Below are 20764 nucleotides of genomic sequence, written 5' to 3' on the forward strand. Positions count from 1 at the left end.
ATGTGTCAAAGGTATATCTCCCATCTCTGTAATATAGTGATATCAACATCTGTCAAGGATGTACCCTACAATGTGCCAAAGGAGGTATACCTCTCATCTCTGTAATATAGTGATATCAACATCTGTCAAGGATGTACTCTTCAATGTGTCAAAGGTATATCTCCCATCTCTGTAATGTAGTGATATCAACATCTGTCAAGGATGTACTCTACAATGTGTCAAAGGTATATCTCCCATCTCTGTAATATAGTGATATCAACATCTGTCAAGGATGTACTCCACAATGTGTCAAAGGTATATCTCCCATCTCTCTAATGTAGTGATATCAACATCTGTCAAGGATGTACTCTTCAGTGTGTCAAAGGTATACCTGATACCTCTGTAATATGACATCAACAATATAGCTACAATGAAGGCCTTGTTATTTCAATAACAACTAGAAAGTGTTTTTACTCGTAAAAACATATGTCTCCCCCCACTCCCCTAACCCCCATTCATTCGTTTACTTCACGTTAAACCCCATCTCTTCATTCCCACCCTCCATTACTAAATAACAGAGACAAAAATAGAACTCCTAGAAATTTCAAACAACTAATGGGAACCACTTCAGTGCTGGGTTAATGTGTATACAAAGTTTCGCGAAAAAATATTAAACGGTTTCTGAGTTATGGTCCGGAAACAAAGCTTACCCCCATTCAGAGTCTATGTTCAACTTATCTCCATGGAAACGAGGAAAAATAAAAATGTCAAAAATCTCTAAATAGCAAAAGGCACCACTTCAGTGCTGGGTTAATGTGTATACAAAGTTTCGCGAAAAAATATTAAACGGTTTCTGAGTTATGGTCAGGAAACAAAGCTTACCCCCATTCAGAGTCTATGTTCAACTTATCTCCATGGAAACGAGAAAAAATAAAAATGTCAAAAATCTCTAAATAGCAAAAGGCACCACTTCAGTGCTGGGTTAATGTGTATACAAAGTTTCGCGAAAAAATATTAAACGGTTTCTGAGTTATGGTCCGGAAACAAAGCTTACCCCCATTCAGAGTCTATGTTCAACTTATCTCCATGGAAACGAGAAAAAATAAAAATGTCAAAAATCTCTAAATAGCAAAAGGCACCACTTCAGTGCTGGGTTAATGTGTATACAAAGTTTCGCGAAAAAATATTAAACGGTTTCTGAGTTATGGTCCGGAAACCAAGCTTACCCCCATTCAGAGTCTATGTTCAAGTTATCTCCATGGAAACGAGAAAAAATAAAAATGTCAAAAATCTCTAAATAGCAAAAGGCACCACTTCAGTGCTGGGTTAATGTGTATACAAAGTTTCGCGAAAAAATATTAAACGGTTTCTGAGTTATGGTCAGGAAACCAAGCTTACCCCCATTCAGAGTCTAGGTTCAACTTATCTCCATGGAAACGAGAAATAATAAAAATGTCAAAAATCTCTAAATAGCAAAAGGCACCACTTCAGTGCTGGGTTAATGTGTATACAAAGTTTCGCGAAAAAATATTAAACGGTTTCTGAGTTATGGTCCGGAAACAAAGCTTACCCCCATTCAGAGTCTATGTTCAACTTATCTCCATGGAAACGAGAAAAAATAAAAATGTCAAAAATCTCTAAATAGCAAAAGGCACCACTTCAGTGCTGGGTTAATGTGTATACAAAGTTTCGCGAAAAAATATTAAACGGTTTCCGAGTTATGGTCAGGAAACAAAGCTTACCCCCATTCAGAGCCTATGTTCAACTTATCTCCATGGAAACGAGAAAAAATAAAAATGTCAAAAATCTCTAAATAGCAAAAGGCACCACTTCAGTGCTGGGTTAATGTGTATACAAAGTTTCGCGAAAAAATATTAAACGGTTTCCGAGTTATGGTCCGGAAACCAAGCTTACCCCCATTCAGAGTCTATGTTCAAGTTATCTCCATGGAAACGAGAAAAAATAAAAATGTCAAAAATCTCTAAATAGCAAAAGGCACCACTTCAGTGCTGGGTTAATGTGTATACAAAGTTTCGCGAAAAAATATTAAACGGTTTCTGAGTTATGGTCGGGGAACGGTGGGAACGCCGACGCCAACGCCGACGCCGACGGGAACCGTGCCAAAAACAATATGTCTCCCTCCATTCTGGGGGAGACATAACTAGTAACTGTAAGTAACCAGAAAATAGGTTACTTCTAGGTTGCCAGTAACTGCCAGATGTATCCTGACAAGATACCTGCCTTAGATACCCCAGGGGACTGTGGAACATATTGCACTTCACTGGAGTGCTAGAGTGATGGCAGGCCCTGCACAGTAGCCAGCAGTTGGAGAGACAGGGAATGTACACCACAGCAACCAACAAGCCTGTTCCATGCACATATCAGATCACATGCAGCTCTGCTGTCTTACTGACTCCCAACCTCAGGATGCTCACTGCAGCTGCAGCTAATTATATCTTAAATACCTTCCTCATGTTCATATTGCCCACTTGATGCTCTGCACAAGATTTGGTATATTTGTCAAGATATGAGTTATTTCATCGTCCCAATTTTGGTGACAAGTGCTGAGTTTTCAGAGAATCTTTGTCAAAATGTGTTGTACAAATACAAGTCAAAAAGTACAAGTCAATAATGCAAGGTAATTCCAGAATATATCTGCTTTCTCATCAACTAAGCACAAGTCAAAAAGTACAAGTCAATAATGCAAGGTAATTCAAAGAATATATCTGCTTTCTCATCAACTTAGTACTAACGCTTGAACGAGTACTGTACATGTTTCAGCCCTCAGAAAGCATTCAATATAGGAAACAGGGGGATAAGTGTGAACAGTATATCTGTATTATGAGTGGAGTGAATATATTGTGTATCTATAGGCAGATAGTGTAAATCTTCATTACTGCCTGTGTGTGGTTAAATATGCTTCTGCAATCACTACTTTAGTTAATTAGTTTGTTTGTTTGTTGTTTAACGCCACACAAAGCAATATTCCAGCTATTTGACGGAGGTCTGTAAAATAATCGAGTCTGGACCAGGCCATCCAGTGAATGATGTCATGAGCATCGATCCATGCAATTGGGATACGATGACATGCATCAACCAAGTCAACATTCCTCAGTGAGTCATCTGTTGTGTAATCCTCTGCTCCACAGCTGCATACAACACGGTCTTGTACTGTCATCACCATGATAACCACACATACTCACATCAAAGTATTCCTGTCTAAATTACAGAGATTTACACCATACAGCCCACTATCCAACTGGTGACATCAACCATCAGGTTAGTCTTATGTTAAAAACCTGGACAGACTCCAACATATGAACAGGTTCTGCAGATATCACTTCCAAGGAAACAAATTGCAGGCTCCTAAGTAATCAGTGTCTTGGTGAGGGGTGAATATATATGACAATACATGTATGTAGCTCCTCACCTAATCTTTGCTAGTGGTAATCCAGGGTGAGGCATGGCAGCTATGTGATACTAGGTCTGGGCGGCCTGTCTATATACACATACACACTGGCTATGTTATCAGTCATCTCTGGTATGTCCATGCCTGGAGTGTCACTCCGGACAGAATTCTTTCGAAGAAACTTGTTTTGATAACAAAATATTTCTATTACCTTACCTACAAGGTCATAGCAATTGTACCCAGATTATTCCAAACAATTATCATATCTCGTGCAGCGTGGGAAAGAAAATAAGAATCTTAGAGGCTTTGTTATGAGGTATTTCAGATATTTTGAATAAAACTGGAACTACAGGAATAAAGGTAAATTATATTTTTACTTTACTGCAAATCAGATTTTGAATGAAATAAATGAAAAGGATCACTGAAAACTATGCTTTCTGTTTGCTGGATTCGCTACATCAGGAGGCTATTAAAAATCAGCAAATCATTACACATGAAGCTGTAGCATTACCTTAAAGTATTGTAACTATCCTGTGTTACATTTCATAATATTTATAATAATATTAATGAGTACACTTCCATAGCACCTAATCGAAACTACCCTGGTCAATGTGTTCTCAAATGACATTTTCAGTTCCCTGGTGAGTAACACCTTAACCCTGACTTATGAGTATGGTGTTAAGATGCTTTAACACATAACCCTGCTTTAACCCTGCTTAAAATGATGATTTTAACCATTTTGCGCAGTATTTTGGAGGCCTCAGGTTAAGATTTGATTATAAATAATTCTACCATGAATTTGGAAATTAATCGATTCTGATTGGTCAATCAGATGCTATTAAATCACAATAAACCCTCTCTGATTGAAACAGCTGGTTTGACGGCTGCATCACCACAGAAGCTAATATTCACAGAATAGTACTTTTTTCAGTCATTGTTAGTAGACATATTTAAATAATTATATCTATTACAGGTTACAAAATGCAAAGTTGCGATTACTCGAATATTGAGAGGATGTGTGACAATACATTTCATGCAGAAAACACGATAGAAATCTACAAAGGGAATGTATTTAAGTTTTGGAGACAACAGAGAGCTTGGAATTTGGAGCTTTTCTACATACGAGTGGGACATCATATCAATTTGCGTCACAATGAGTGATATGCGTGTTCGGTTCCAGCGCAGTTAAATCTACAGGTAACAAGTTCTACATTGCAAACACAGTATGATTATCTCCTAATTTATACCAGCTAGTACCATGTTTTACAAGAATTTTTGTGATAATTGTTGAGCATATTTAGCTAGTGCGACATTTAATATCATTTATGTTTGTGATGCTCTTAATCATTTGTATGTATGTTTATCAATAAGCTGAGACCATTTGCTGATGTAGCCCAAATTTCCTTTGAGAGAATAAAGTGTTATCTTATCTTAGCTTAACTGAAGTACCAATAATGATGTATATGTTGCAGAGTACCAATAATGATGTATATATCGCAGATCATATTACAAATATTACCCTAGGATCAAGCACTTCCTTAACCCCTTAACCTGGGGAGGGGCGACTGACTGATGGATCACAAACACAGCACTACATGTCATGCAGCAGGAATCAGGCTACTCCGTCTGGAGCTTGTAACTCTGAATGATCAAAAGGCTCCCTGGTCGACATTTACCTATACCAGCTTTCTTTGAAGATGTTGAAGCTACAGACGTTGACAATATACTCAAGCATGACAAATCTACCTATAATTAGTAGCGGATACATCTGCCACTGAATTATAATCAACGGCATGTTCAAATGTTCACAGGGCACAGCTTGGCAAAGTAACACCAACACACACTTTACTTCTAATGTTCACAGGGCACAGCTTGGCAAAGTATCACCAACATACACTGTACTTCTAATGTTCACAGGGCACAGCTTGGCAAAGTAACACCAACACACACTTTACTTCTAATGTTCACAGGGCACAGCTTGGCAAAGTAACACCAACATACACTGTACTTCTAATGTTCACAGGGCACAGCTTGGCAAAGTAACACCAACATACACTGTACTTCTAATGTTCACAGGGCACAGCTTGGCAAAGTAACACCAACACACACTGTACTTCTAATGTTCACAGGGCACAGCTTGGCAAAGTAACACCAACACACACTGTACTTCTAATGATCACAGGGCACAGCTTGGCAAAGTAACACCAACACACACTGTACTTCTAATGTTCACAGGGCACAGCTTGGCAAAGTAACACCAACACACACTGTACTTCTAATGTTCACAGGGCACAGCTTGGCAAAGTAACATCAACACACACTGTACTTCTAATGTTCACAGGGCACAGCTTCGCAAAGTAACACCAACACACACTGTACTTCTAATGTTCACAGGGCACAGCTTGGCAAAGTAACACCAACATACACTGTACTTCTAATGTTCAACATACACTGCTAAATGTCACTTTGATGCCTAATGTCACCTTAACCCAAATGTCACCCAGATGCCAAATGTTACCTTGATGCCTAATGTCACATTGGTGCCAAATGTCACCTTGACAAATGTCACCATGGTCACCTTGATGCCAAATTTCACCTTGATGTCAAATGACACCTTGATGCCTCATGTCGCCTTGATGCCTAATGTCGCCTTGATGCCTAATGTCGCCTTGATGCCTAATGTCACCTTGATGCCTAATGTCACCTTGATGCCAAATGTCACCTTAATGCCAAATGTCACCTTGACAAATGTCATCATGGTCACCTTGATGCCAAATGCACTGTTTAATCCTGATCCATGCATATGTTGAAGACAGTGTCAATAGGTTTTCTAAAAAATATATTCAAAGCAGTGTTAATTTTGTCCCAAAGCCATCCTACGTTGCAGTTCCCCTGTCATATACACCATCTCTCTATCAAACATTATGGTCTGACCTGACATTGTCGTACCATGTCTAAGCATGATAAGTGAAGTGAAGATTAAGACCACAATATTCATGACACTGACACTGTGTATGTGCCATAAAAGTGATGCAGGAATATATTTGCAATATCATCCCAATTTACAACAGGACGTTAACAGTGTTATACATGTGTAGTCTTGCATTACATGATAAGCATGACAAGTGTACAACATGTAAAATGTAAAATTGCAACAACATTCCCATGCTTACACTACAAATGTTGTAACAGTTACCACTAGCATATTGCCAATATTAAAATCTGTTCATTACAGTTCATATAGTCATGATAGATGTGAGTACTGTTTCACAATAGACAAAGCATTTTTATGTATATCTTCATCTTTCCGAGGAAAGGTATATTTTTTACATTTGTTTACTTATCCTGCATTAATGCATTTACTGCTGGTTTTTTTTACGGAAAGACGAGGTCTGGCTGCAGAAGAAGTTGTTTCAACTAGTTGTAAGGCAAATACCCTCACACATCTGCCACGTGATCCCGGAAGTGGAGATCTCTTGTATGAAAACGTTACTGCTTGAACATAACATCTGAAGACTTCGCTGGGAGGTAGCGCTGCGATTGGAGGGTACTTAGATGAAGCAATGCAGGATAAGTATACAAATGTAAATTTTAGATTTTACTAATTTTTTTAACTTATCCTGCATTACTCTTCAATGCATCTTTATCAGACAGTACGGCAGGTGGGCATACCTTTAGATATGACCCAAAATAAATAACCGTCAAGGTCCAAGTAACCAGTACAGCATCCTGCATGATGACCGGAAAACAATGACCATTCCTGTCAGAAGGAAAACAAGAGTGTGAGGGATGCCGGAAGTCCAGGTAACAGTACAGTAGTAGATAAATGCGAGAACTAAGGTCTGGAACTGCGCACTGAGCTGATGCTAGTAGCATGTAAACCTTCTAGTCTGGGGTGACAAGCACCAAAGAGGTTGACAGGTCAGCTCTGGGCATAGGGAAGCGTCAATGGCGCTTGGGGTTGGTGACCTGCTGGACAACAGCCAAGGGTCCCAAAGCTGCGGACGCCCTCCACGTCCTCTATGGGAATATTTCTCCGGTAGTGGCTGGCGACCGCCATAAGCAAGCTTCCATGATGGGTTAGACAGAGTAGTTGCTGTGGAAAGTCATGGTGGAGGCAATAGCTTTGATCTTGTTGATCAGCGTCAGAGAAAAGACCACAGTGCACGAACCGGGCATAGGTAGAGTTCCTGCTCATCCACTATCGAAGAGAGAGGTGTGATGGTGAAGGATCAGTCTGGCTGCCCTGCGAGTTGATTCTTGGCTATGAAATCCCATCGCAGGCCAGGACGAACAGCACTGTACACCCTGAGCTCAAATCGGGCAAGGGTGATGTCAAACGCATGTAGCTTGTTCCCCCTTGCTGCAGTAGCCCGAGCTAAGAGGAAGACAGACTTCTTGTAGGTTTACTTCTAGGTTTCTTGGAGGTTGTAAAATGAAGCTGAGTGAAGTGGCTCAAATGGGGCATCAGGCAACAACTTGTGAGCCACGTTCAAATCCCATGCCGGGGGTCTTTACTTGGCTTTCTGATCCTCCAATCTGAAGAAGCAGAGCAAAGTTTGGAGTTCCAGAATCTTAGTCATTCTGCAATCTTCCAGGACTGCAGAAACTCTCAAAGGATCGCCACTTGTCGTCGTAAATTCCCCTGGTGCCTAAGGCCCTTTACAGATGTACCGAGAGATGAAAACCAGTCTGTTTGGCCTGCCTGGTAATTTGAAGAGGTCGTCTCTGGACATGTCTTTGAGGCATATGGGTCTGTTTGGGTGGCCGAGATGATGGCAAAGCAGGTTGAAGGTGTATGGGAGGAGGTAAAAAAGTGTATTTGCCACACAACTAGTTGGAACAACTTCTTCTGCAGCTTGACCTCTCACAGTTTTGTCTTTCTGTAAAACAACAGCAGTAAATGCATAAAATAGCAATGCAGGATAAGTTAAAAAAATTGACTTTTACAGTCAGTTAACTCCCTTTCCCTGTGAAGATGGTATTTCTTCTATCATATAATGTGTGTCATGGTACATGGTTAAGAAAAGAAGCTAACATTGCAAACGGAAGTACATCCTTTTTGGCCACAGCCATTAATCCACCTCGACACATTATTGGCAACTTCGCTAGTTGACATGACATGTAATCTACAAGTCACCGAGCCTGACCAATGGATATATATAGCTGTCTTTTACAACTAGCATAGGTTGCTTAGACCTGTTCTGAAGGGTAAATTTTCAAACCAACTAGCCCATGAAACATGTAGTGCCTGCAATGACAATTTAACAATAAACAACCATCATAAATACACTGAAACGTGAGAAAAGCACTGCCACTGATATAATTAAAATATTACATATCCCACTGATGAGGTGATGTCTGGTTCCAGTATGGCATCATTACATATCCCACTGCTGTGGTGATGTCTGGCTCCAGTATGGCATCATTACATATCCCACTGATGTGGTGATGTCTGGTTCCAGTATGGCATCATTACATATCCCACTGCTGTGGTGATGTCTGGTTCCAGTATGGCATCATTACATATCCCACTGCTGTGGTGATGTCTGGCTCCAGTATGGCATCATTACATATCCCACTGCTGTGGTGATGTCTGGCTCCAGTATGGCATCATTACATATCCCACTGCTGTGGTGATGTCTGGCTCCAGTATGGCATCATTACATATCCCACCGCTGTGGTGATGTCTGGCTCCAGTATGGCATCATTACATATCCCACTGCTGTGGTGATGTCTGGCTCCAGTATGGCATCATTACATATCCCACAGCTGTGGTGATGTCTGGTTCCAGTATGGCATCATTACATATCCCACCGCTGTGGTGATGTCTGGCTCCAGTATGGCATCATTACATATCCCACTGCTGTGGTGATGTCTGGTTCCAGTATGGCATCATTACATATCCCACCGCTGTGGTGATGTCTGGCTCCAGTATGGCATCATTACATATCCCACCGCTGTGGTGATGTCTGGCTCCAGTATGGCATCATTACATATCCCACAGCTGTGGTGATGTCTGGTTCCAGTATGGCATCATTACATATCCCACTGCTGTGGTGATGTCTGGTTCCAGTATAGCATTATTACATATCCCACTGCTGTGGTGATGTCTGGTTCCAGTAAAGCATCATTACATATCCCACAGCTGTGGTGATGTCTGGCTCCAGTATGACATCATTACATATCCCACTGCTGTGGTGATGTCTGGCTCCAGTATGGCATCATTACATATCCCACTGCTGTGGTGATGTCTGGCTCCAGTATAGCATCATTACATAGCCCACTGCTGTGGTGATGTCTGGCTCCAGTATAGCATTATTATATATCCTACTGTCCAGCTCCAGTGTAACATGCCCATGCTGTGGCTGTGACCGTGACTGGCCCATGTGTAACATCTTTGAAACCCCACTAACAAAGTAACATAGTAGATGCAATTCTACATCCATGCCACATGTGCACAAGGGAATATTGTCTGTGAGTTCATATTGGTTATAGAACATAACGTAAGGATGGGTCAACATGGTCCATCACTGGTGACAGAACATGTTTAACAATGATATGTTAATTACAAATGACCAGTTCTGGGGGTGGCCACCCCCATTATCTTTTCTTCACATTTGATGACATTATGTATGCATTTTGCCTACCATGATAACATGTTGATTTGGTAGTTATTGCAAAATTTATATTGGTTGACATTATGTGTTTGTGATTTTTGGGGTAGGCTTTGAGTTAACTCCACCTACACACCTACCTACCCCCCCCCCCCCCCCCCCCCACCCACATGTGTCTTAATGTCATATAAGTTATCCCATCAATGTGTCAGGTGCAGCACCTTGCAGGTATTACAATGCACATCACAGAAACAAGGCTTCCCTCACTTTGTACGATGTCTGCCACATGCACACACTAATCTCACCAATCCGTGATGGCGGGGGTATACCTACACTAGACTACTAGGGAGGGACGGGGAAGAGGGGGGAGGGAGAGTGACGGTACCTCTTAGTCTATATCATTGTTTTGCGGGTGAGATCAAATGATTGTGATTCCATGACAATGAACATTGATGAACTACACTACTGCACCAATCTTCACTTTGTACGCGAATATGGTATATGTGCATGTATACTAGATGTATAGGTCGGACATTGTGCGTGAGTCTATCTGTCTCGTCTGACTCACACAGCAGAACTGGGAAACTTTCACTGATGAATATTGTTCATTGGAAAGTCTCTAATGTTACGTAAACATACGTCAGAAATAAGCACAGCCAGCATATTAGCATGCGCTCATGTATGGCTTTCTACGTGACGATCAATGATAACTATAGCACAAAAAATTCCACAAATTCCAGTACTCACGAAAGATGTTTCACCGTTTTCAGCCAGTCGCCACTTCCTTCCCTCCTTGTAACGGAGAGCGCAAAACCTCGCTGAGAGAGTGTTGCGTTTTGGCGCTGAGCTCACATTTATTTTCAAGTCCTCCGTGATATCAAAAGTATCTTCGCCTTGCCTGTTTGGGGGCTTGAACAGGTGGCTATTAAAATTAGGAATTATCCATGTTTATAACACTAGCTGTCTCTTGGAATGTCCACATAACGCCTAAAGGTGTGAAGGAAATCTATTAGGCCTAATACTTATATATCAAGGCCGTAGTTAATTTTTTTTTACAGGGGGAGTCGCAAATAAGATTATTCATTTCTTATTCAAGTTAACTTTCACAAGGAAAAACGTTTTCTATCAAAAATCCAAGGGGGCAACAAAGCTTTGTTTAGCGGTAGCGAGAACTAAGATATGATTTTAATGAGATTGAAACTATCTTAGTATCGACTCGATCCGTGTCTTGGCTGACAGTGACCGTCTCCAGCAATCTATGAATTTACCTTAGTGTCTGTTTGACGCATCTTTAATCACCTTTCAATGATCGGCCAGTTGATCAATGATGACTAACACATGTAACCGCCACAGGTTCATTAACAACTTCGGAAATCTTTCCCGTCACGTTTGTCGTGTCGGCCATTTTGACGTCTTGATGTAAATGTATTACGACGCGCTGTCATTGTGACTCACTTACTGAGGTAGTTCTTTACAGACCTTTCTCATCTAATGGTAATATTATTTGCACATATGTGGTGTGTAAGATGTTTCTGAAGAGCAAGTTATGCATCCATACGCTCATGTCACCTCTCTTTTTGAGGAACTATTTTATTCCGCGATATAGCTGGTTGTTGTATGGCTGTCAGTGTTGACATGAAGTCACACGTACTAAATAAAATTGTTTTTAGATCTTGGCCTACATCCTCTGAGGTAAGAAATTGTGATAATAAAAATATAAGAATTGACTTCCACTTTGTGTGAGTTCATTGGAGTATGAACCTTCATAGCGTGAGGGCCAAACATTGTATGAACGTCGTCGCAAGCCCCGACGTTCGTACGGTTTGGCCCTCACTCTATGAAGGTTAATTCATACTCCAATGAACTCACACAAAGCGAAGGTCAATTCTTAATTCGTTTTCTTCAGTTTCCTTCTTAAAATGACGATTGGGAAAAGTTTAGTAACCCGAAACTCTGAATGACGGATTATCTGTCCCTCGCCGAAAGCTTTCACTATTTATTCACCAAGACAGATAACTCGTGATTCCTCATAGGGGGTTGGTTAGTCTTTAAAGTCCTCAATGTGTTGCTAATAAATTTACTAATTACGTAATGTTTTTAAGAAAGGCCAAGGTTGGAATAAATAGATACGGGGTTAACAAATATACTGAAATGCTTTTGCATCAGTACTGTGTGATCACGTAGGGATTTTCGGGTAAGGAAACCTATGCTTGTCCGAGGCGATTAAATGAATCTGATGGTCAGGCTCGGTGACTTGGTTGATTTCGTGTTATCGTTTCCCATAAGTGGATCGATGCTCATGACGTCAATCACTTGAATGTCTAGTCGACAGACTCGATTAGTAACAGGCCGCCGACGTATAGCTGGAATATTCCGGAATACGGCGTAAAAACCAAACAAACAATACTATATATTTTGGGATTTTTTTTGGTTGTTTTTTTTTTACACAAACAATACTATATGTGATGTATATTTATAAACATAATCAGCACATTAATTTTTGTCCGTTTGTATTTCCACCTAAAATTTAGAAATATGTTGGGTGTTTTAATCATAAGCATTCAGGGTAGTTTAAATTGGTCGAGGCCTTCATCCTTATTCAGTTTCCGTTTTTAACCCTTTGTTGAGCCTGAAAGAAAAGATATATTATTTGCGCCCAGTACTTTGTTCTTTACGAAAGCCTATTAGGGTCAAAACTGAAATATGGAAAGGACACGAAATAATTTTCCTTATAAGGAAACGAAATCTTAAAGAAAAGATATATTATTTGCGCCCAGTACTTTGTTCTTTACGAAAGCCTATTAGGGTCAAAACTGAAATATGGAAAGGACACGAAATAATTTTCCTTATAAGGAAACAAAATCTTATAACATAACATAACATAACATAACATAACTAAATAAATAAAAAACGCAAAACAGTACGAAGTCATTTGGAGTCAGAAAGTGGAGAGAGATAGGATTTGAGTTGTGAGCGGAAAGTAGGCACCTAACTGCAGTCACCGAGGCCCTGAATAGGCAAAGGAACGTTTGCCATAGTGTGATGTCCGGACATATTTGGTATGATAAGCAAATTCTTTTTCTCTGAGCGGAGCGATCTTCCTGGGACATATCTATGAAGGAGATCAGCAAGATAGGATAGTGCTTGTCCCGTGAGACATCTGAAGACATAACAGAGAAGCTTGAATGTCATCATGTGTTCAACTGGAAGTCAATGCAGGTTGTATATAACACAGGAGTGATATGGCCAGTCTTGCGAGAGTGAGTAACATTCTATGTTTTGCACTCTTTGTAACTTGTTCAGCTGGGATCTTGCTGCACCCACCAGCAAGCTATTACCGTAGTCCAACCTTGTCATAACTAAAGACAAGACAAGTATGATATTCGACTGCTGAGTAAGAAATTTGCGGATGTGCCCTATGTTCCTTAGAATGAGAATACAGGTTCTAACCACATCGTTGACATGATTGTTGGGAGGCTGTTCCGGGTCTAGGGTGTCACCAAGATTTTAACTCACCTGCTGCCAGGGGAATGGTAGTATCACTGAACTGAAATGATTCAGTGCCACATTGCGCTCTTAGGCCTTTTGGACCAACAAATAGACTCTCGGTTTTACTGTCATTAAGCTTCAGCTTGTTTTCAAACATCCATAACTTAATATCACTGCAGCATTCGCCGAGTCGCAACAATGCAGCATTTTCATCTGATGGTGTGGGTCTGCAGACATCATGGAGCTGCGTGTCATCAGCACAGAAGTGACTTATCGGGTGCTTATCAATGACTGTACCTAATTCCTTAGTGTATACGGTGACTAATACTGGTCCAAGCACAGAACCTTGTGGGACCCCACACTTGAGCAGCACTTTCTCAGACAGTGATCCATTACTTCTTTGACAGAAGTTGGAGTACTAAGTAAGGATAAGATGAATGGATGAACAACTTCCTTATTACAATTAAGAGCGACGTTTCGGTGTAGGTTCTAACACCGTTATCAAGCAAGTGATCACTTGTAATATATTTACGTAATAACAAATTTGTTTTCGTTTTGTCCCGTAATGACTCATCTTTCTTTCAGTTATAACGAATTTGTTTTCGTTTGAACAAATACTTTTCCGTAATAACGAATTTTCTTTCGTACATTTTACATATATCAATTTTGACTCCAATAGTCTTTCGTAGGTTTTTGATGAAAAAAAACACACCCACAGTTGCATATATTTTCAGGGTGACTCTTTCACTCTCGGCCTATCTGAACCGGTGTCGATCAAATACTTCCCTGTGACATTTAAACAACCTATGTTTATCTGGTACAAGTGATTCGTGTGCTCCCACCATTCGCACGATATCAGTAGTATCGTTATTATTTGGGCGATTCCGGGATCGAATGTGTCCCTATACAAATAGCCTATATTTTATTAAAGCCGGCTAAATGGAATTGGACTATGGACTATCAGTAACTGGTTGATAGCAATGTACCTAGATGTCAACCCATGCTTCAGTCACCGGTTAGCCTGATCCAGACACGACTATTTACATTACAGGCCGCCAGGTAAAGGCTGTTTTACTGGACACCAGCAGCACCTGAAGCATCAGTACGTCCACATCAAGCCGTAGGTTGATACGTAATCAACCAAGTGTTAAACAGCCATCTCACTCGCTCTCTCTTAAAGGCCTGTCACAAACAGGACCCCCCACCCCCCCCCCCCACCCCCCCATCCCCTCCCCCCCCCACCCCCCCACCCCCCCCCCCCCCCACCCCCCCCCCCCCTCTCCCTCTTAGTCCCATGTACAGTTTCTACCGTCCGATCCAAAGTCAAATCAATAAAATAATTAACACATATCTAAGAATATCTTGGAACCTTGCATTCCATATATATATATTCATAAACAATAATACTCTAATACTCAAAAGACGACAAAGAAACTCGTCTGTGGGCGCAGCCGCCGGGAGCAGTGACATTCAGTACTCAGGCACATTCTATGTACACGTCTATGGTCGCAGTCATCGGGAGCAGTGACATGCAGTACTCAGAAACATTCTATGTACATGTCGCCACGTCTTCTTTAGCAGTCCGGAGGCATACTTTCCAGTTTATTGCTGACGATTTCACAGGCACGTGTTTCAGTTCTTGGAACATTTGACTGCCTGGCTGGGTTTTTTTGGCGACCTGAAATAGCAGCATGTCGAAATGTCAATAACTAATGATGTTTTGTTTTTGAGCCAATAAAGGAAACCAATCTGAAAAAGTTCTCTTTTGAAATAATATATAAGCATAAATTCTCACACACGGGTTGACATGTTACACGACTCCCAAGAGGGCGTATATATACGGCGTAAGATCGTTACCTTCTTGCCAACCCTAGCGCTTTATTGAGCACCTTGATCCGCCGTTGGTTCAGCAATGAAGGTGGGGCCGATTTCTGAAAAACAATTTGAGTTAACATAAACAAATGACTGTAGCCGACCATACATAATCTCGGTATTGTTCGACAACCTCCATCTGGGGCCATGTGCATTCCTACGTGATAGGGTTTAGTGTTGGGTAAAGATATAGGCACACGGTTATATGTTGAGTAAGTGAATGTCAACGATATACCATATACACTACCCAGAATATAAGCTCCATGTGATGCTAATGTTAACCCCGTCACGAAGTTATTATTTCTTTAAGCTGTAGCATGACAATGGGAACCTGAGGTTGTTTGTTGTTCAATGACGCACTCAGCAATATTCCAGCTATATGACGACGGTCTGTAAATAATCGAATCCAGACCAAACAATCAAGTGATTGACATTTTGCGCATCGATCTACGCAATTGGAATACGATGACATGCATCAACCAAGTCAGCGAGCCAGACCACCCGATCCCGTTAGTCGCCCTTACGGCAAGCATAGTCGCCTTTTACGGCAAGCATGGGTTGCTGAAGACCTATTCTACCCCGGGTTGGGAACATGTGGAATTTAATACCTGTGTGAGCTTCATCCTCTTAGAGCAGTCGACTTCTCGCAGCGCGTCACCGCCACGCTTACCCATGTGCACGCAGAAGACGTCGGCTGGACAGGGACTAGATCCGGTTCGGATGTCACGGTCGGGTCGAGATCCTGTAGGTTACAGAACCGATGCACTGCAGGCGAGGGACTATACAGGCATGATGCCATATGGCCTCACTGACTTTACTCAATAGACACAGGTCAAATATGTGTTTACGGTGTCAGTGGGGTTAATGGTTGATAAGATGTGTTTGTTTGTTTATTGTTTAACGCCAGACTCAGCAATATTCCAGTTATACGAAAACGGTCTGGAAGTAATCGAGTCTAGACCAAACAATCCGGTGATTGACATTATGAGCATCGATATACGCAATTGGGATACAATGGCATGCATCAACCACGTCAGCGAGCCTGACCACCTGATCTTAGTCGCCTCTTATGACAAGCCTAGTCGCCTTTTACAGCATGCATAGATTGCTGAAGACAAATTCTAGGCCTGATTTAGGCGGGTATAGTTGATATGAACATGTTCACACTGCATATAATATACATAAACAAATATTTCGTTGGGTCAGTGTTTTGGGTGCAGAGGGTATATATACGAACTGATAAGGGAAATTCTAGCGTAAAATGACTGCGGCAGCGTTTATGTATAAGCATATTGGATTGCGTGAACGATTGACCTGTATTATATACGTACGTTTCCTGCAACCGACAGTAAAACAAGTATTACCTGTCTCTGGCAATGTGGTCGTGGGCCGACTGTGTCTCCTCTCGGCTTGAGATCGACGTAACGTCAGAGCAGCTTGTTCCTCCCACCACAGTGAGTTAGGCGTGTAGCTCGGCAGGTCGGGTACAGGGCAATAGTCGAGGTAGCCATAGTGGTTAGTGAAGCAGCGCTTGGGACATGGAGCCAGCACAGACCGGGGAGCAGTCGGGCCCGGGGAAAGCTCGGGGCGTAATGGTGGTCCATTCAATGGATGAGTAGGAAGACAATGACGTGACGGGGATGACCTTGAGAACCGAGGGAACCTTGACTGAGGGGGCGATACCTCAGCGCACGCAGAGAGACTTGAGAGTCGGGAGGGTGATGTACAAGGATGTTGTTTGGGGCTGGGTCGGGTCGATGGTTCATCCAGGAATGGTTTGAAAGTATACAGGGAAGTTGCCGCACCAGGCTCGCGGGGTGTTATATTCAGGCGCGGTGGAATCCTGTGTTCGGGAGGGGACATATTTTGGCGGAGAGGGAGATCGAATCGTGACGACAGTGTGTGACGACACTGGGGTAGCCATGGGGAGCTTGTCTGGATGTGTGAATATTGGGTAGGTGGGGGCCTACATGGTATGGCATACGTTGTGTGTAGGTTGATCCTATCACAGTGGGGTGAAGGTGGGCTATGGCTGTTACAGAGTATTTTATTGGAAACAGGTGATATGTCAGGGTATTTATTTGGCGCGGCTTGGGAAAGACCGTGCTTTATTGGGGATATATAGGCACAGCGTGCGGGCTGTTGATGTGATGATACAGGAGAATTCGACCTTGACAATGGTGGTTGTCTGCTGGAACGGTTGGTCAGCGAGGAACTTTGATTGTGTCTTGATGATCTGCAACCGTACATTGAGTGAGACCGTTGAGGTTCTCTGGATTGTCCTCTCCATAAGGGGGACTGGTGGTACATGCCAGCTGTATTATTTAGCACTGTTTGGGATTTTACACTTGACGTGTACAGTTGAGAGCCATCGCCGTGTTGCTTGAAGTGAGATGGCGACTCGGTGCCCCGATCCACCTCGTGTGCATCTGTTGGGCGTGTCCGTGGGTGTGGGTGTGTGGCAGGACCAGCCCCACCTGTTACTTCTCTAAGAGAAAACTTGGCATGTTGATGGGCGTGACATCGTGGAGGCATGTGTTGGTGTGCAGGATACCTGAATGATGGCGGGAGGGCGAGTTGGCTACATGCTGCAGATCCCGAGTTGTACCGGTCCCTATCTGGGAGGGATGCAGATCCTCCTGGGTTGTACCGGTCCTTATCTGGGTGGGATGCATATCCCGGGTTGTACCGGTCCCTATCTGGGTGAGATGCAGATCCTGGGTTGTACCGGTCCCTGTCTGGGTGAGATGCAGATCCTGGGTTGTACCGGTCCCTATGTGGGTGAGATGCAGATCCTTGGTTGTACCGGTCCCTGTCTGGGTGAGATGCAGATCCCGGGTTGTACCGGTCCCTATCTGGGTGAGATGCAGATCCCGGGTTGTACCGGTCCCTATCTGGGTGAGATGCAGATCCTGGGTTGTACCGGTCCCTGTCTGGGTGAGATGCAGATCCCGGGTTGTACCGGTCCCTATCTGGGTGAGATGCAGATCCTGGGTTGTACCGGTCCCTGTCTGGGTGAGATGCAGATCCCGGGTTGTACCGGTCCCTATCTGGGTGAGATGCAGATCCTGGGTTGTACCGGTCCCTGTCTGGGTGAGATGCAGATCCCGGGTTGTACCGGTCCCTATCTGGGTGAGATGCAGATCCCGGGTTGTACCGGTCGCTATCTGGGTGAGATGCAGCTCCTGGGTTGTACCGGTCTCCTATCTGGCTGGTTTGAGAAAGTCTCGGTCTCAGTTCTGGAAACGATAAATTATCATGAGAATATTTTGATAGGATAGACGTTTTGCTACACGTGACATTTTACTGGACGCCTATCCGTTATGTTTGTTTGACCAGAGACCATAAAATATTGTATGGTCTCTGGTTTGATGCTTCTATAAAATAGCTGAAAATTGGACATCAGCATAGAAAATAGAAATTCCATAATGATACGCGACAACCTCATCAGTGACATCCATCGGTGCCATTTCAACAAACTTTGGTAACTAATTACACAGGCACTTATTTCAAGCCGTTGCGTAGGGGACAATGCCCCCCAAAACACTGTTATTTTAGAGAGACGGCTAAATATGGCATCTAAAAATCTTAGAAACCGCTGGGCCCACTGAGGAAGGTAGCGCACATCCATTACCAAAATGGCGGAAATTCTTACTATCGACCATAGCAACATACAAATGTAAGCGACATGAATTGTTCGTTTCCCTGTGAGGTGCTTCCTTGGATCTTCTGGGTAATGTTCTAAACACTACACGTATAGTATTTTTTCCTGAAAAATTGAGGATGAAAACAAACTATCGGCATTGTTTCAAAACTGCAGGTTTCTACCTCTTACCTGTATGCATCCTTCTCTTTAGTATCCCACCTTTAGTACCATAAGTTTACTGATACTCCTCGAATGATTACTTTGTAACCATAGTCACCAAAACGTCATTGTAGTATGACGTCATGATTGTGTACAATCGAGGCTCTGTGACGTCAAACATCACTTCGCTGGTTTCCGCCGCTAGCCCGATTAGACACATAAAAATAAGTTTGTATTATTTATTTGGTGTATCGTACTAAAATCCTTTTAAAAATTGGCCAATGAATTCAAAACGTAAAGATTATTTAATTAATAATGTGTTTATTTCATTATTGACCTTCACATTTAAATCAACTTAAGTTTACTGTGAAAAACGTAGAATTCGAAAATAAGTGTATTTGTTTTTACAATTTTCAGGTTTAAGAGTAAACGGAGAAATTTTTTTAAAATTTATAGTCGACACGGTTTGTATAAGTGTTCAATTCAACAGAAACCAGTGTAACAAATGCAAGCACTGTTAGCACTTTTGTATATTCAGGAAGTGTTTTGTCAGAAAATTCCATGCATCGTTTTGCACACTGCAAATTAAGGAAAATATAACAAGACAGAAGTCATGAACATGTTATGATTGCGAATTGTGGCATGGGGGATATTATAGTATTGGTGTACTTTTTATGCCTAACACCGTATAGGCTGAACCACCAATCAAATTCATTGTTCTATTTCCATTGGACTTCCGGGTCAATGGCGCCGAGTTCAATCTTGTAAACATGCACGGACACATCTATGGCCTATCTATCTCTGCACAAGTACACAAGCATATGACTACAGCCACCTGCATAGCGCTTTACTAAATAAAACATACATGTGAGTGTGTTGCGGATGTTAGTTGATTAGTTTGTGTTACTGAAACGATAGCGATTGTATTGGAGGCCTATTTTCAGTGTTGATGACAGCTGCCTCATCGCACACGTAAATAATCAAACAAATTGGTTTGAAAATAGCAAAAAGAAAAGAAAAAAAAAGAAGAAGATCTATGCCATTACATACACGCTGGATAAGTATTGCAACACTGTTACTCTATGGGGTAGTTGTATTATAGCTGAGTTGTCGTGAAATTACACGGGCACTTTTGTCAAGGCATGTTCGGACTTGCCCGACCAATTGCTGCAGAGCGGCGGTTTTTAGAACTATCCTACAGGATCGCGTTGTAAATACTAGGATACTGTCATTGACGTTACTGGACAAAGTCAGAGGATATGTACATTTTACATGTTGATGTAGGATATGATATACATGAAGTCTATTAGTGGAATATTGTGAAATGTAAAGACTGTGCTGGATCTATTTGTTTGTTGAGGAGTCCGAGTGACCAGGTATGTGACAGGGGGACTCTTGGGCCACAACAAGAACATTTAGTTTGTAAGTGTGCCTTTATGTTTGTATCTGGTTGAATCTTGTAACATGATAAGTGTCATATTGCATGGGTTGTGTTGTGAAAGGTGAATACTGTGATTTGTGTTGTGGAAGGTTTAATATGTGGTGTGATCATGCAGTTTACAGTCACATGTTACACTTACAGTTAAATATGTT

General features: G+C 42.0%; 3 protein-coding genes across 18 annotated transcripts in view; 1 reads left to right on the forward strand and 2 right to left on the reverse strand.

Annotated features, from left to right (window-relative positions):
• LOC124118858 overlaps positions 1-10946 on the reverse strand; it is a 73664-nt gene extending 62718 nt beyond the window's left edge. For 6 of the 8 annotated variants that reach the window (XM_046481135.2, XM_046481134.2, XM_046481132.2 and 3 more), the window contains exon 1: positions 10753-10899. The gene's annotated coding sequence lies outside the window, so the exon portion shown is untranslated. Of the gene's footprint in view, positions 1-10752 lie in introns of all 8 variants that reach the window. The other 2 variants (XM_046481138.2, XM_046481137.2) reach the window with 2 other exon arrangements.
• Positions 10947-14846: 3900 nt separating this feature from the next.
• Positions 14847-19272, reverse strand: LOC124118864. Its single transcript, XM_046481157.2, has 5 exons — positions 19202-19272; positions 16731-18605; positions 15975-16108; positions 15352-15425; positions 14847-15172 (listed from the first exon to the last, which is right to left on the reverse strand). The coding sequence occupies exons 1-5, from the start codon at positions 19209-19211 to the stop codon at positions 15127-15129; spliced, it is 2139 nt and encodes a 712-aa protein (XP_046337113.1). The 5' UTR covers positions 19212-19272; the 3' UTR covers positions 14847-15126.
• Positions 19273-19902: 630 nt separating this feature from the next.
• Positions 19903-20764, forward strand: part of LOC124118860 (centrosomal protein of 128 kDa-like) — a 104152-nt gene continuing 103290 nt past the window's right edge. For 4 of the 9 annotated variants that reach the window (XM_046481142.2, XM_046481149.2, XM_046481148.2 and 1 more), the window contains exon 1: positions 20065-20593. The gene's annotated coding sequence lies outside the window, so the exon portion shown is untranslated. Of the gene's footprint in view, positions 20039-20064; positions 20594-20764 lie in introns of those variants that run through there. The other 5 variants (XM_046481145.2, XM_046481151.2, XM_046481146.2 and 2 more) reach the window with 4 other exon arrangements.

This window comes from Haliotis rufescens, unplaced genomic scaffold, assembly GCF_023055435.1.
Source record: "Haliotis rufescens isolate VD_foot unplaced genomic scaffold, xgHalRufe1.0.p SCAF_3, whole genome shotgun sequence".
NCBI lineage: Eukaryota > Metazoa > Mollusca > Gastropoda > Lepetellida > Haliotidae > Haliotis > Haliotis rufescens.